The 14235-nt window shown below is 45.0% G+C and overlaps 1 protein-coding gene across 2 annotated transcripts in view; it reads right to left on the bottom strand.

Moving 5' to 3' along the window:
- The window catches only part of tnxbb (tenascin XBb), a 50847-nt gene that overhangs the window by 5952 nt on the left and 30660 nt on the right, over positions 1 to 14235 (bottom strand). The window contains exons 7-11 of one of the 2 annotated variants that reach the window (XM_024798401.2): positions 10042 to 10195; positions 9003 to 9272; positions 4640 to 7621; positions 2709 to 2831; positions 237 to 380 (exon numbers count right to left, since the gene is read on the bottom strand). In XM_024798401.2, coding sequence (XP_024654169.2) covers positions 237 to 380; positions 2709 to 2831; positions 4640 to 7621; positions 9003 to 9272; positions 10042 to 10195 — 3673 coding nt within the window. The remainder of the gene's footprint in view (positions 1 to 236; positions 381 to 2708; positions 2832 to 4639; positions 7622 to 9002; positions 9273 to 10041; positions 10196 to 14235) is intronic. The other variant, XM_024798404.2, reaches the window with a different exon arrangement.

Raw genomic sequence — 14235 nt, 5'->3', positions numbered from 1 at the left:
CGTGCAGCTCATTTCCAGGTCAGCACCTGCTGCAAACACTACCAAGCTACCAGTTCTCATATAGAAGCAAAAACATGTAAAATTAATTGTTTTTAGTTCTTCAGTGTAAAAAAAAGCACAAAAAATGGAAAACATGAAACTGTTTAAAGAAACCATGTGTGGATTCAATTATGAACTTTTACAACAGTGTGTCATCTCAGGCTGAGATAAACAGTGAACAACAGCGCGTGACTCACGCGTCATGACAAAGTCTTTCACTGGATCGCTCTCGTCCAGTCCGAGGGTGGAGATGACGGTGACCTCGTAAGAAGAACCAGGTGAGAGCTTGGATAAACCCACGGTGGAGTCCTTTGAGTCCAGAGACACCGACACCGGCTCGCCTGCATGCACAAACACAGGATTAGTTATTTATTCATGTAATCCTAATAGACGTTTGCATGTAATAAAAAGTCATAAATTATTCAATATTTTTTATTTTCCATAAAGTCTTGCACCAAATCATCAGTCGCCTCAAAGTGCTTTAAATTATACGGCAAGGATCTAACAATCACACAGAGAAAACAATGTTATTGAACTGAACCAAACCTCTGATGGAACAGATGTCTTTACTCATCAGCTGTGACCTCGCTCCCTGATCTAGAAACTGGACATGACCTTTGCTTATGTCAGGGGTGGGCAATCTCAGTCCACGAGGGCCGGTGTCCTGCAGGTTTAGATCTCACCTTGGGTCAACACACCTGAATCACATGATTAGTTCGTTACCAGGCCTCTGGAGAACTTCAGGACATGTTGAGGAGCTAATTTAGCCACTTAAATCAGCTGTGCCCAGTAGCACTCACCCCCATCATCACTAAGTGCTTAGAGCAGCTGGTCCTAGCACACTTCAAATCCTGTCTCCCCCCCACCCTGGACCCCCACCAATTCGCATACCGCCGGAACAGGAGCACAGAGGATGCAGTCTCCATTGCACTGCACTCTGTCCTCTCACACCTGGACAACAACAACACCTACGCCAGAATGCTGTTTATAGACTTCAGTTCAGCATTCAATACAATCCACCCCTCACAACTCATCAGGAAACTGACAGACCTGGGTATCAGTTCCCTCATCTGCAAATGGTTACTGGACTTCCTGACCAACCGCCCCCAACATGTCCGGCTGGATAACCGCTGCTCATCTACCATCACAATGAACACCGGTGTACCACAAGGCTGTGTGATGAGCCCTTTCCTCTACTCCCTCTCCACCCACGACTGCAGACCTGCTGATGGTTCCAACACCATCATTAAGTTTGCAGATGACACCACGGTGATTGGCCTCATCAGTGACAACGATGAGGCCGCCTACAGGGAGGAGGTGGATCGTCTGGCTGAGTGGTGCGACAGAAACAACCTGCTGCTTAACACCGAGAAGACCAAGGAGCTCATCGTGGACTACAGGAGGAATGCTGACCCACATCCACCCATCCACATTAAGGGGACGGCTGTGGAGCGTGTGAGCAGCTTCAAGTTCCTGGGAGTCCACATCTCCGAGGATCTCACCTGGACGACCAACTGCTCCAAGCTGGTCAAGAAGGCTCACCAGCGCCTCTTCTTCTTGAGGACTCTGAGGAAGAACCACCTGTCCTCAGACATCCTGGTGAACTTCTATCGCTGCACCATCGAGAGCATCCTGACCAACTGTATAACAGTCTGGTACGGGAACTGCTCTGCCTCGGACCGGAAGGCGTTGCAGAGGGTCGTGAAAACTGCCCAGCGCATCGCCGGAGCACCACTTCCTGCCATAAAAGACATCTACAGGAAGCGGTGTCTGAAAAGGGCTGGGAAAATCATCAGAGACCCCAGTCACCCATCACATGGACTCTTCACCCTCCTGCCCTCTGGGAGGCGCCACAGGAGCCTCCGGACTAAGACCACCAGGTACCGGAACAGCTTCTTCCCCACAGCTGTCAGACTCCTGAACTCTGCCTCCTGACATCTGACCCACGTTAACTCATGGACTGAACATACACACACCCACAATGGACAACTGTACCCTCAAACACAATAATAACATGGACTGAACCACCACTCACAACCACTAGCACTTTATATAGCCTCTGTAGAAACTATCTACACCCTCACTTATCTTAACTGCACTACTGTATAGCTCTGTGTAAATAATCATTCTGTACATACGATAATTTTTAATCCTACAACTGTTTACAACTTGCATAGTTCCCATTTCTGTATAGCTGTATATCCCAGATTCTGTAAAGTTATTTATTTCATATTCTGTATAGTTTTTCATATTTATATCCTGTTCATATCCTGTACATAGCTTGTACTCACTACAGCCTGTACATACTTATAGTTATAGAATATTCACAACATACTTCATACCGTGTACATTATAACATACCATAATAGACCCATTTCTGTAATATACTCACATATCTATATTATTGCTAATATATATTGTAATATATCTATATCACTAAAGCACTTCTGGATGGATGCAAACTGCATTTCGTTGCCCTGTACCTGTGCATGTGCAATGACAATAAAGTTGAATTCTATTCTATTCTATTCTATTCTGTGATGGATCAGGGACACATCTAAAACCTGCAGGGACACCGGCCCTCGAGGCCTGGAGTTGCCCACCCCTGGCTTACGTAAATATTCACTAGCCAATAAGAAATGAAGCACAATAGGAATCCAGGCTCTCACCATCCTCTGCATGGGTATATGTGACTTTGAAACCGCTGACGGGACTCTTTGGTTTGGTCCACGACACCGTCACAGAGTTTTCCGTCACCTTACTGAAGACTATGTTAGAGGGAGGCTCGGGTCCTAGAGGGCAGATCGAATATAACGAGAGAGGGGGGGGTAAACGAAAGGCAGGAAGGGAAGTGGAGGGAAAAACATCAATAAAAGACAAAAACAAGCAGCAGAAATACAAAAATTCCACAAAGAGAAAGAAAAAATAATAACTGGGTTTGTGAAAAACACTGAAGTAGAGTGAAAAGAGTCAGGAGTGAAAACAGTGTGCACAGTATTATTTATTCATCCACACATTTGCTATTAGTGCTTCAATGGGTTTCTGTGTATATATGTACAATGCAAACATATATACAGTATACAAATCATATACAGACATATAAAGTAACAATTAAATGCAGATGGCTCCTGGGCAAAGGAGGGAGTGACGACATTTTAACACAGTAGTTAGCTGCTCGGTCTCACCTGAAAATAAAAGGCATGGCAGGAATAAAGGACGTTAAAACAAAGGAAGATAAAGAGACCACTTGACAAGATTATTCAGAGTGAATGAACACAAACACATTAAGATATTAATCTAACTTTTTATAGCTGGAAGTGAGAACCAGGAAACGATCGGGAGAAGTTAAGATAATTTTCCAAAACTCAGAAGGACTCGGTATCACTCAATAAATGATATTTCTTTTATTTTTTGCACGACTTAAGCTGTATATTACAAAAGAGAATTAGACTATTCTTTGTATTAAAATCTATGCTGTACTGTATAATACTGATAGTACGCATCAGTACTGTACAGCGCTGATTTACCTTAAAATGTTCACATTTACAGATTTACTAATTGATTTACTTTTTCGTTTTTAAATGCGAAAAGTTAAAACAGACCGAAAGTAGAGAGACCAGCCGTGGTCTTACCCTGGTTTGGGAGAGAGGTGAAGAGGTGTCAGTGAAGATGGCTGTTAGCTTACCCTGAGTGAGAAAAAACCAGAGTAGCAGTGAATGAAGAGAGTTACGTTGTTACTGATGTCTTTGATGTCAACTTAGTTGATCAGCTAGTTTGTATCAACAGTGCATCTGAGTGGAGTTCCCCTAGGCTCAATCCTGGGTCCTCTTCTGTTAATCATGCCCAACAGAGTTGGAATGCTGTTTGGTTTCTTGTACATAAAATCTTCCCTAATGTTTGTACAAAGAGAAAAAAACAAAGATTCTCCCTCTTTTTTTGTTTTTTGTAAAGAATTGGTAAATTTTCTGCATGTGGCAGTCTGGTAAGTTCTGCAGGTTGTTTGTTAACCAAGTTAGGCCAGTACAAACTAAGAAGACTATCTGGCAAACAGCTTTGTAAACCCACATCTGAGGGTTGACATCAAATAACTGGATGTGTCTTTTATGGTGGAGAGGGTGTTGATCTTTATAATGTCATGAATATGAGTATTTGTCATATTCACGAGAGCTGAAGAATGACTGCACAAATATAATATGAATAGAAAACACAAGTTCATGAGAGTTTTTTCAAAATCAGTATGTGTTAATAAGAAAGTGAGTTATACTGAACCACTGTTTGAATGACAAACACAAAGTGATGAATGTGGAACTGTAAATCACAAGCTTACAGTCTTCAAGAGCGCCACAGCATCCGAGCTCTTGAAACCACGATGGAGGAAGCTTTTAGTGGGTAAGCACACATTTCTAGTCACATTTAAGACGAGTGATTATTAGTTATTAGCACTTGAATGAACAGTCTTCTGAATGATCCAAGACTGACGCGGGTACAAGATCAAAAAGAAAGAATCGAGCCGTCTGAACGAGACTTGACAACACTGACAGTAATTTTGAAGCTTTACACAGTAGAAATTCATCTTTTCTACTGTTACAATAGCTTGTACCTGTACTGATGACAAGCTTGTGCAGTCTTGACAGAACGCCAGGGCCCTTTCCCAGTAAGGTCAAGGTGTACTCGGGCTGTGGGGGCAGATCCTCAAACCGGAAGGACCGAGCTGAACCAGGAAGGACTTTTTTGAAGGTTTTTTCATTTTCTGTTGGTTTTACTATTGTTTTGCTTTGGATTTTTGGGGCATGAGTTACAAGGCTTCCAGGCACTCTGTTCTCATCTTCACTACCTACATTTTGGGAAATGGTGTCCCTGTTAGGCGTGTGATTCGTCTTCTCTTCTTCCCTGCCTCCCTCTTTGCCAGAATCGTGGTAGTCATGCTCTTTTTCTTTTGGCTCTGTGTCCTCCTCTTTTCCGTCTTTTCTCGTCACAACAAAGTTTTTGTACTTGCCTTCAGGTGAGTCCCATATCAATGTGACTCCATCAGTGGTCTGGTTTATGACTTCCACAAAGTCCAAAGGTTCCCTTAAGACTCCAGACGAAGAAAGATCTGACGTAGGATTTGTCTGCTTAGTTTTACTTTCAAATGTTTGTGGGTTCTCACTCTTTTGGCTACCCCCGGTGTAGTGTCTAATGTGGGTGGGATGCTGTGCTGGAACAGTTTTTGCTGCTGGTTGTCTTATTGGAAATGTGACTGAGCTGGAGGGTCTTGAATTTGGGAAATGTTGTTTTGTTGGTCTGCCTTGAATTCCAGTCCCATTGCTTTTGCCAGGATTTCCGCTGTCATTTATTTCTTGCAGCTTTGAATCAGTACTGCTAATATCTTCTTCTCTCCCCACAGCTCTGTCTCCAGTTCCTAGATTCTCAGTCTGTGATCGGACATTGGTTTGACCATCTATCTGGTCAGCTGCAGTATCTTGATCTCCTTCTCTAATTGGAATTTGATGCATAGGGTGTTGGACATTCTGGCGAGTTAATATGCTTCCCAGTTGGCCAGTTTGATTTCCAGTGCTGCCTGCATTTACCTCTTTGTTTGGGAAATACTTGTGAGGAGGATAGTTATACGGACGTTGAGGTATTCTTTGGGTTCCGTTTTTTAAACGTCTTTCATATAGTTGGCGAGAGATATAGCCCAGTTTGGTATTTTGGCGATGGAAGGAAGACATTCCTCTTCCTCTGAGTGTCCGATTAAACTCAGTGGCTGAACTTGTGGAGGAGATTCTTGTCCCATGTCCACCATCATCTGCATCTCTCACAGGCCCTTTGGAAAGAGAAGGGGCTGACGTAGCTGTTAACTCATTGGAAACCACCTGCTCTTTGCGTGGCTCTGTTTCACGGTTCAAAGGTCCAATACGACGAGTTTGATTCTGAAAAGGTCCCCCTTTTAGAAAACGGCAATTCTTGAATGGAGGACAGCGATTTGCTATCCTTTGTCTTTCTATCTGCACATTTTTTTGGTTTTGCTCGACTCCAGATAAGTCAGGTGTACCTGTCCCATTTTTTAACCCAGTTGTATCCTTCACTGGTACACTTGCCTTAACAGAGGATGATTCCTCAGAAGCAGATATAGATGGTAAAGACAACAGTTCGCTCGTCGGCCGATGTTTGTTCTCTGCTGTCATTTCAGGACTAAGGTTCATACGATGGGAGGGGAGACGGAATCTAGAATTTATATGGGTTTTGTTCTGAAAAGGTCCAAACTTTGCGTATGGACGGCGTCTGATTCCATATTTAGGAGTGTTCATTCGAGGTACCCCACCTTCTGGTGGTGGTTTTCTATCTGTGGGTGGTGCAGGCGCAGAGCTACTTCTGCTGCTTTCACTTAGCTCATTGCTTGAATGTGAATCAAATTTATCAGATCTGGAAGGGGATGATGATGTTGTTGGAAGGGACAATGATGTGGATGGAGGTGGTGACAGTAAAGATGAAGGTGATGATGGAATTAAAGACATTTGCGAGGACGATGAACCTGCCGTTGATCCATCGGAACCAGGTGAAGGTGGGGATGGTGAGGATAAAGGTGATGGTGGTGCAGCTGGAGAGTGTGATGTCCTTGAGGCTGATGAATGCGATGATGATTGTGACTCTGAGGATGTTGAAGAGGATGAGAGCGATGGCAGTGGCTTCAGTCCTCTCAAAATCTGTTTCCCAATTATGTCTGCATTGACTGAGAGGTTTGATGATTTTGACAGGTGAACAGAAAATGTTGAGATGTTCATACTATCAAAAGTGTCTTTCAAAAGTTTATGTAAAGGATCTGGTTTATAATCAAGGTCTGGCTCTGCAGAAGGTGGTGAACCCAGGTCTGGACTTTTCTCTACCATGCCAGCATGCTCAGCCCCCCTACACCCATTGCCTCTATCTTTTAAGGGGAGTCTCGAATGTGTCACTTTGATTTTATTTAGACATTTCTTCTCTTGGCTTTGAACGGTCCCACTTGGTTCTGGAGAAACGAGACCAGTGTCATTTCCATGGCCTGCAATGCCAACATGCGGTGGCCCTTTTAAGTCAGCAGCAGCCGCTGATTCCTCTGAGCTACTTTGGATCTTTGTTTCTGAATCTGTTCCAGGCAGCATAGCTTTATTTTTATCAACTCTGTCAGAGCTGGATGCCTCTATACTTGGGTCTGACACAGACTGTCTGATGATGGGGACACCTGGTTTAAGGTTTTTACTCTCCAAGACTTTTTTAAAAGGTCTCCTTCTGGGCACAACTCTTGTTGCATTGAAATGCGGTTGCTTCCTTGGCAATATGGACTTTCCGATGGGTTTGGGGCTGGTGCCATTTATTGAAAACATTTTATTGACCAGAGGTTTAGTTCTGGCAATTATTATAGGAGTTGAGGAGTCTTTGTCCTTGCTCACATCTTCTGTCTTCTCACGCTGGTCAAATATTTGTCCCTCGGCTGATGGGTTCAAGTCTTGGTGTATGCTGCTAACATCTTGGTTAGGTGCTAGGGAGGCCTGGGTAGTCAAAGTGGACTCTTTGGAAATATATGGAGGGGAAGCTGCCGTGGGAAATCTTGGTAATATCGTTCCTAAGGATGTAAAGGCAGTGAGTATTTGGATTAAGTGTTAAGATCATCATAATATGCCCTTAATACTGAAGAAGTCACACCTAACAAAGAAAGAAAAGCAGGGTTGTTAATCATTATTGTTCCTTTAAGGAAACCTGATTTACAACAGTTTGCCAGCCCGAGCAAACCATAACTCAGGTCAGCAGCATCCATGTTCAACCTGCAAGGAGAATATCATAATGTCATTATTGTTTTCCTCGGACAAACCTGTTCGTATCACTGTTGAGAAAGAAACATAACGACTGAGGTTAGAGGCAGATAAAAGTACGTTTTCTTCTTGAGGGTCGGGGGAGGACATCGACTAACGTGTTGTATATGACGTAATTCATTGAATGATGAGGTGTCGGGACACAAAGGCTCACTTAGCCGAACAAAAGCTGTTATGGCCCGAGCATAGCCTGGAAAAGAAATGTTTGAACAACAACGACCTGGATTCCTTCCTTTTATTTCTCTCTCTTATCAAATTTCTAACTTTTTACTCAGCAGTGAGTCATTTTAGAATAACTTTGGGGTGATAACTAACCAGAGGCTCTTATTAAAGCCAGACGTAACAAGTCCTGCTGTGAAGCCTCAAGGTGAGGATTTTATCTTGGGTTTTTGTGAACATACAGCACAACAGAAACGGTGAACACTCGTATGGATGCACAGAGTCATACGTGGTCATGCATGTTCTGCTTTAGCTTGTTTTTTGACTGTAAAGTTGCAAACATCATACTGCACTTTATTAAATTAATCAATCAGGCCAAAGCATCATTTTCTGAGACTTTAACCGGACTTATTTTTCTTAAACTATAGGAGAATCCTCCGTCTGTCCTTTAGAAAGCTGTGAGGTAGCTCTGCATTTACTGTTCAGACCAGAAACGTTATATACACTTCATAGTTCTAACTAACATTGTTGACCACAAATTTCATATAAAATGCTTAACAAGCAGTAACCTTCAGTTCCTCTAACATCCATGTGAACTGGACCTCTCGACTGCTGTTGGAGACTCGTGGAGCATTTTTAATGCAATTATCTGATAAATATCTTTGGCTTACTGTCAAACTGTACTAAACACTGGAATTGCTATTAAATGTAGTAGTCGACCAGCCAAGAATTTAATTCCTTTTACGTTATTTTTTAGCTCCTTAGCACTAATTAGCAAGTATCTGACAGTTTATGGATGCAGCTTACAAACAAAGCTAGTGAGCATTAGCTAAATATGATTTAAATGAGGTCACTTCTGACATATAAAGTTGAGGCTATCTCCATTATTTACATACAGTCAATGGCGTGAGCTAAGAAAAATGATTTCCAGGACGTTAACCTGAGTGGAAGCAAGCTGTGATTGGCTCTACTCACCGGGGACTACCTGGGTGGTCTCTGGAGCGCTCCTGCTCGTGTCTTTCTCTGCCACGAGCAGGATGTCATACAAACGCCCGGCCTCCAGCCGCTGGATCTGTGCGGAGTTCTGGTCAGCTGGGATGGTCATTTCTTGACTCCTCCCCGCTCCATCATTTGGCGTTACGGTGAGATGGTACCTGTCAATCTCCCCCACTGTCGGCTCCCATTGGACTACCGCAGACGTGGACGACATCTTGACAACTCTGAGGTTGGTGGGACCAGAAATGACTGAAGGTGAAGAAAACAGAGAAGAAAGTCCAGCACACGCCAGGTGAATGTTTTCTTCCAGGTAACATGAAGCCGTCTACCTGTTCCTGTTTACCCCCCTGACTTGGATCGATACACTTCCACTCGGTTTTTGCCTTTTCTAAACTCCTGCAGACTGAATCGTCCTCTTCATCGCCAGCCACCGGGCAGCTTCTCTGCAGCTGCCACAGATTACATCTCCCACAGGAAGGGCAGCGAGAGTGAAATGTTTAAGCTCCCGCTGCCAGTTTGGTGATTTGAGCTGCTCTCAAGTGCCAGTATGCTAGTCAGAGGCTCCTTTCTCTAACTTCAGGCTCTTTCATAAAGCAGGACCAGCGCACAGTTACTTTCTGGTTCAGGTATCAGAGTTGAAGAACATGCCTTTTGTCAGGACATCTGCACACAGTGTGTATTTGGGGAATACTTGGTGTTCTCAGAATGGTTACAACACAAAACTTGACATGATAAAACGTAGCTACACCCATCACACCTCCTAAACACCATCACGGTATAACTCCTGTAAACCAGCCAAAGAACTAACACTATTAAGGAGGATAATTCAGTGCAGAGTGACTAAGATGTACACAAGTTATTCAAAGTCAGTGTAGTCTGTATGACTTTCCTCATTTTTAATGGTTATCTAAGTGTTAAAATCATTTCCATCTGCGGAGGGTGGAAGCGATTGTGGCTTCGATTTAGTAAGAAGAGAAAAGCAGAGGAGTTTCTGACAAAGAAGGAAACAAAACCTCACGTGTCATGAATTCAGCGGTGCTCTCGCGTCCTCTCCTGCCGTCGATCTCTCCCACGATGCCGACTCTGTAATCCTGACCGGCCGCCAGGCCCGTCTGGGTGTAGGTGGTCAGGCCGCCTTCCACCTGCGCAGTTATCTGCTGGTCGCTCTCCTTCTGTCGGGTCAGGACAGACAGAGAATAGAATAGAATAGAATAGAATAGAATTCAACTTTATTGTCATTGCACATGCACAGGTACAGGGCAACGAAATGCAGTTTGCATCCATCCAGAAGTGCTTTAGTGATATAGATATATTACAATATATATTAGCAATAATATAGATATGTGAGTATATTACAGAAATGGGTCTATTATGGTATGTTATAATGTACATGGTATGAAGTATGTTGTGAATATTCTATAACTATAAGTATGTACAGGTTGTAGTGAGTACAAGCTATGTACAGAATATGAACAGGATATAAATATGAAAAACTATACAGAATATGAAATAAATAACTTTACAGAAATCTGAGATATACAGCTATACAGAAATGGGAACTATGCAAGTTGTAAACAGTTGTAGGATTAAAGATTATCGAATGTACAGAATGATTATTTACACAGAGCTATACAGTAGTGCAGTTAAGATAAGTGAGGGTGTAGATAGTTTCTACAGAGGCTATATAAAGTGCTAGTGGTTGTGAGTGGTGGTTCAGTCCATGTTATTATTGTGTTTGAGGGTACAGTTGTCCATTGTGGGTGTGTGTATGTTCAGTCCATGAGTTTAACGTGGGTCAGATGTCAGGAGGCAGAGTTCAGGAGTCTGACAGCTGTGGGGAAGAAGCTGTTCCGGTACCTGGTGGTCTTAGTCCGGAGGCTCCTGTAGCGCCTCCCAGAGGGCAGGAGGGTGAAGAGTCCATGTGATGGGTGACTGGGGTCTTTGATGATTTTCCCAGCCCTTTTCAGACACCGCTTCCTGTAGATGTCTTTTATGGCAGGAAGTGGTGCTCCGGCGATGCGCTGGGCAGTTTTCACGACCCTCTGCAACGCCTTCCGGTCCGAGGCAGAGCAGTTCCCGTACCAGACTGTTATACAGTTGGTCAGGATGCTCTCGATGGTGCAGCGATAGAAGTTCACCAGGATGTCTGAGGACAGGTGGTTCTTCCTCAGAGTCCTCAAGAAGAAGAGGCACTGGTGAGCCTTCTTGACCAGCTTGGAGCAGTTGGTCGTCCAGGTGAGATCCTCGGAGATGTGGACTCCCAGGAACTTGAAGCTGCTCACACGCTCCACAGCCGTCCCCTTAATGTGGATGGGTGGATGTGGGTCAGCATTCCTCCTGTAGTCCACGATGAGCTCCTTGGTCTTCTCGGTGTTAAGCAGCAGGTTGTTTCTGTCGCACCACTCAGCCAGACGATCCACCTCCTCCCTGTAGGCGGCCTCATCGTTGTCACTGATGAGGCCAATCACCGTGGTGTCATCTGCAAACTTAATGATGGTGTTGGAACCATCAGCAGGTCTGCAGTCGTGGGTGAAGAGGGAGTAGAGGAAAGGGCTCATCACACAGCCTTGTGGTACACCGGTGTTCATTGTGATGGTAGATGAGCAGTGGTTATCCAGCCGGACATGTTGGGGGCGGTTGGTCAGGAAGTCCAGTAACCATTTGCAGATGAGGGAACTGATACCCAGGTCTGTCAGTTTCCTGATGAGTTGTGAGGGGTGGATTGTATTGAATGCTGAACTGAAGTCTATAAACAGCATTCTGGCGTAGGTGTTGTTGTTGTCCAGGTGTGAGAGGACAGAGTCCATTGCGATGGAGACTGCATCCTCTGTGCTCCTGTTCTGGCGGTATGCGAATTGGTGGGGGTCCAGGGTGGGGGGGAGACAGGATTTGAAGTGTGCTAGGACCAGTCGCTCTAAGCACTTAGTGATGATGGGGGTGAGTGCTACTGGGCGGTAGTCATTGAGGCAAGATGGGTTGGAGTTTTTGGGTATCGGGACGATGGAGGTGGATTTGAAGCAGGCCGGTACCACAGCGTGGGCCAAGGACAGATTGAATATGTCTGTGAGCACTCCTGCAAGCTCCCCAGAACACGCTCTGAGAACACGCCCGGGGATGCCATCAGGGCCTGCAGCCTTGTGGACATTGATCCTGCTCAGCACCGCTCCTACATCGGTGGGGGAGAGAGTCATAGGTTGGTGGTCTGGCGTCATGTCTGCTTTGGTTGTGGTTGTGGGGTTCCCTCGCTCAAAACGAGCATAAAAGTTGTTGAGCTCGTTGAGGAAGGAGACATCAGAGGATGCGGGGGAGGGTTTGGTGGTCCTGTAGTCTGTGATGGTCTGGAGTCCTTGCCACATGCGTCGGGGGTTGGAGTTGGAGAAGTGTTCTTCTACCTTCTTTTTGTAATGGTGTTTGGCTTTTTTGATGCCCTTCTTTAGATTAGCCCTGGCTGTACTGTAGGCGTGTGCATCTCCTGACCTAAAGGCAGTGTTGCGGGCCTTCAGGAGGAGACGAACATCCCGGTTCATCCAAGGCTTCTGGTTGGGGTACATGGTGATCCGTTTCTGGGTGGTGACACTGTCTGTCAGAACTTCCACAGACACGCTGTCAGATGCTTCAGGTGTTCATCTGTCATCCCCGTCTTCCTGCAGACACAAAGCTTTGCATCATAAGATGGATTCTGGGCATCTCCAGCCTTTGAAATCGTTGTTGTATTTGATCAAGTTAGTGTCGTATCACTCGTCAGAGGTCTGCTGCACATGGAAGGCAGGGAGGTACCCGAAAAGACCCAAACAATGCAAGTGGAAATAATCTTCTTTTGAAAATAGTGGCCTGACTGAAGCAAGGTCAGCATGACAACAAAGGCACAAAAGAACCACGATGCTGTGTTTCAGTTATTGCTGTAGGTGGACGCCGTGCGGCATCTGGCCCACGTAACATTTGGCTGTAACTGAACCCAACGTGGCTTAAGCTATTGGAGTGATGATGATGATGATGATGGTGAGAGAGAGCCTGAGTGGAAACACCACTCTGTCTGTGGGGCTTCCACAATCAAACTTTACTGAAGCAAATGAGAAACAATCAGGAAGCAAATCAGTGACATCGCCGCACGTCTGGAAACGGCTGTTTCTGGTTTGTGCAGCATGTCAGGCTCATTCAGGGGAAACTAACCCTGAGGTTAACCCCTAACCTAAACTAGTGGGAGGACACAACGTAAAGTCTCTGATGTACGAAAAACACAGAAGGAAACACATCGCTTTGATCAGCGGCGTCCGTCACCTGGGGACATATCTGCCCCTCCCACTCGTGTGCAACCTTATCATAGTAGGAAAATGAGGTTTATGATTTGGAGTTACAGGAAATGAAGGAATTCAAAGAGATTCATGAATATTTCCTCTCTGAGGGTCGTTTCTCATCCAACCGTCTCTGCTTTGATGTGTGCGAGTGCACAGGAGCTGCTTCTCTTCAGGTTTGTTGTTGTTTGTTGTTGTTTGTATTGTTTTCATGTGTTTGTAACTCTGTCCTGAATGTTGTTGATAAACCCTGTGACAGACCTGCCCCGCCTCTCGCCCTGTGCTGGGCAGCGACTGAATGAACCTGCAGAGTCAGCGTGAGGCCTGGACTTCATTCATGAAAGTCAGACCATAGATCATAACATTAACACCATGTTGTCGTAAATACGAGTTGTAACTGGGGGCAGATAAAGTTCCTGCTTCTGCTTCACCTTCTTGGCTGAAGCTCGTCTAACAAAGACGCCTCAGTCTCAGCGGCTGCAGGATTTCAGACGACCCTTTGAAAACCTTTAGGTGACGTCAGCGCAGTGATAAGAAATGCATCAGTCCACAGCTCAGAGGGAAAATACCCCAATTAAGACGTCATTCCCATAATTTCCGTCTTTCATCTTTTCTAATTCAGGCTCTTAAGAGAGAATCGAGTCTCTTTGTGTGTCGGAGCCTCAAACTGCCCTCCAATTAAAGGCTGCTGCACTTTTAATGCCTGGATACTGTGTTGTAAAGTAAATGGACCACAGCTGGTTGCCATGCTGGTCTCTATGGTGACTTCCTGGCGACGGAGCTCCAGAGGTCATTCTGGATCTGCGTCCTCGATCCAAACACGACATCATTAACATGGAGGCTCCAACAAGTTCACGGTACGCCTAAAACCAGGCCGAGGCTGCGTGGCGTCGCCACGGTGACTAAACCAGCCGCACAGC

This window comes from Maylandia zebra, linkage group LG22 (genome assembly GCF_041146795.1).
Source record: "Maylandia zebra isolate NMK-2024a linkage group LG22, Mzebra_GT3a, whole genome shotgun sequence".
NCBI lineage: Eukaryota > Metazoa > Chordata > Actinopteri > Cichliformes > Cichlidae > Maylandia > Maylandia zebra.
The sequence above is the reverse complement of the archived record's forward strand: the minus strand, read 5'-3'. Positions and strand labels throughout refer to the sequence as shown.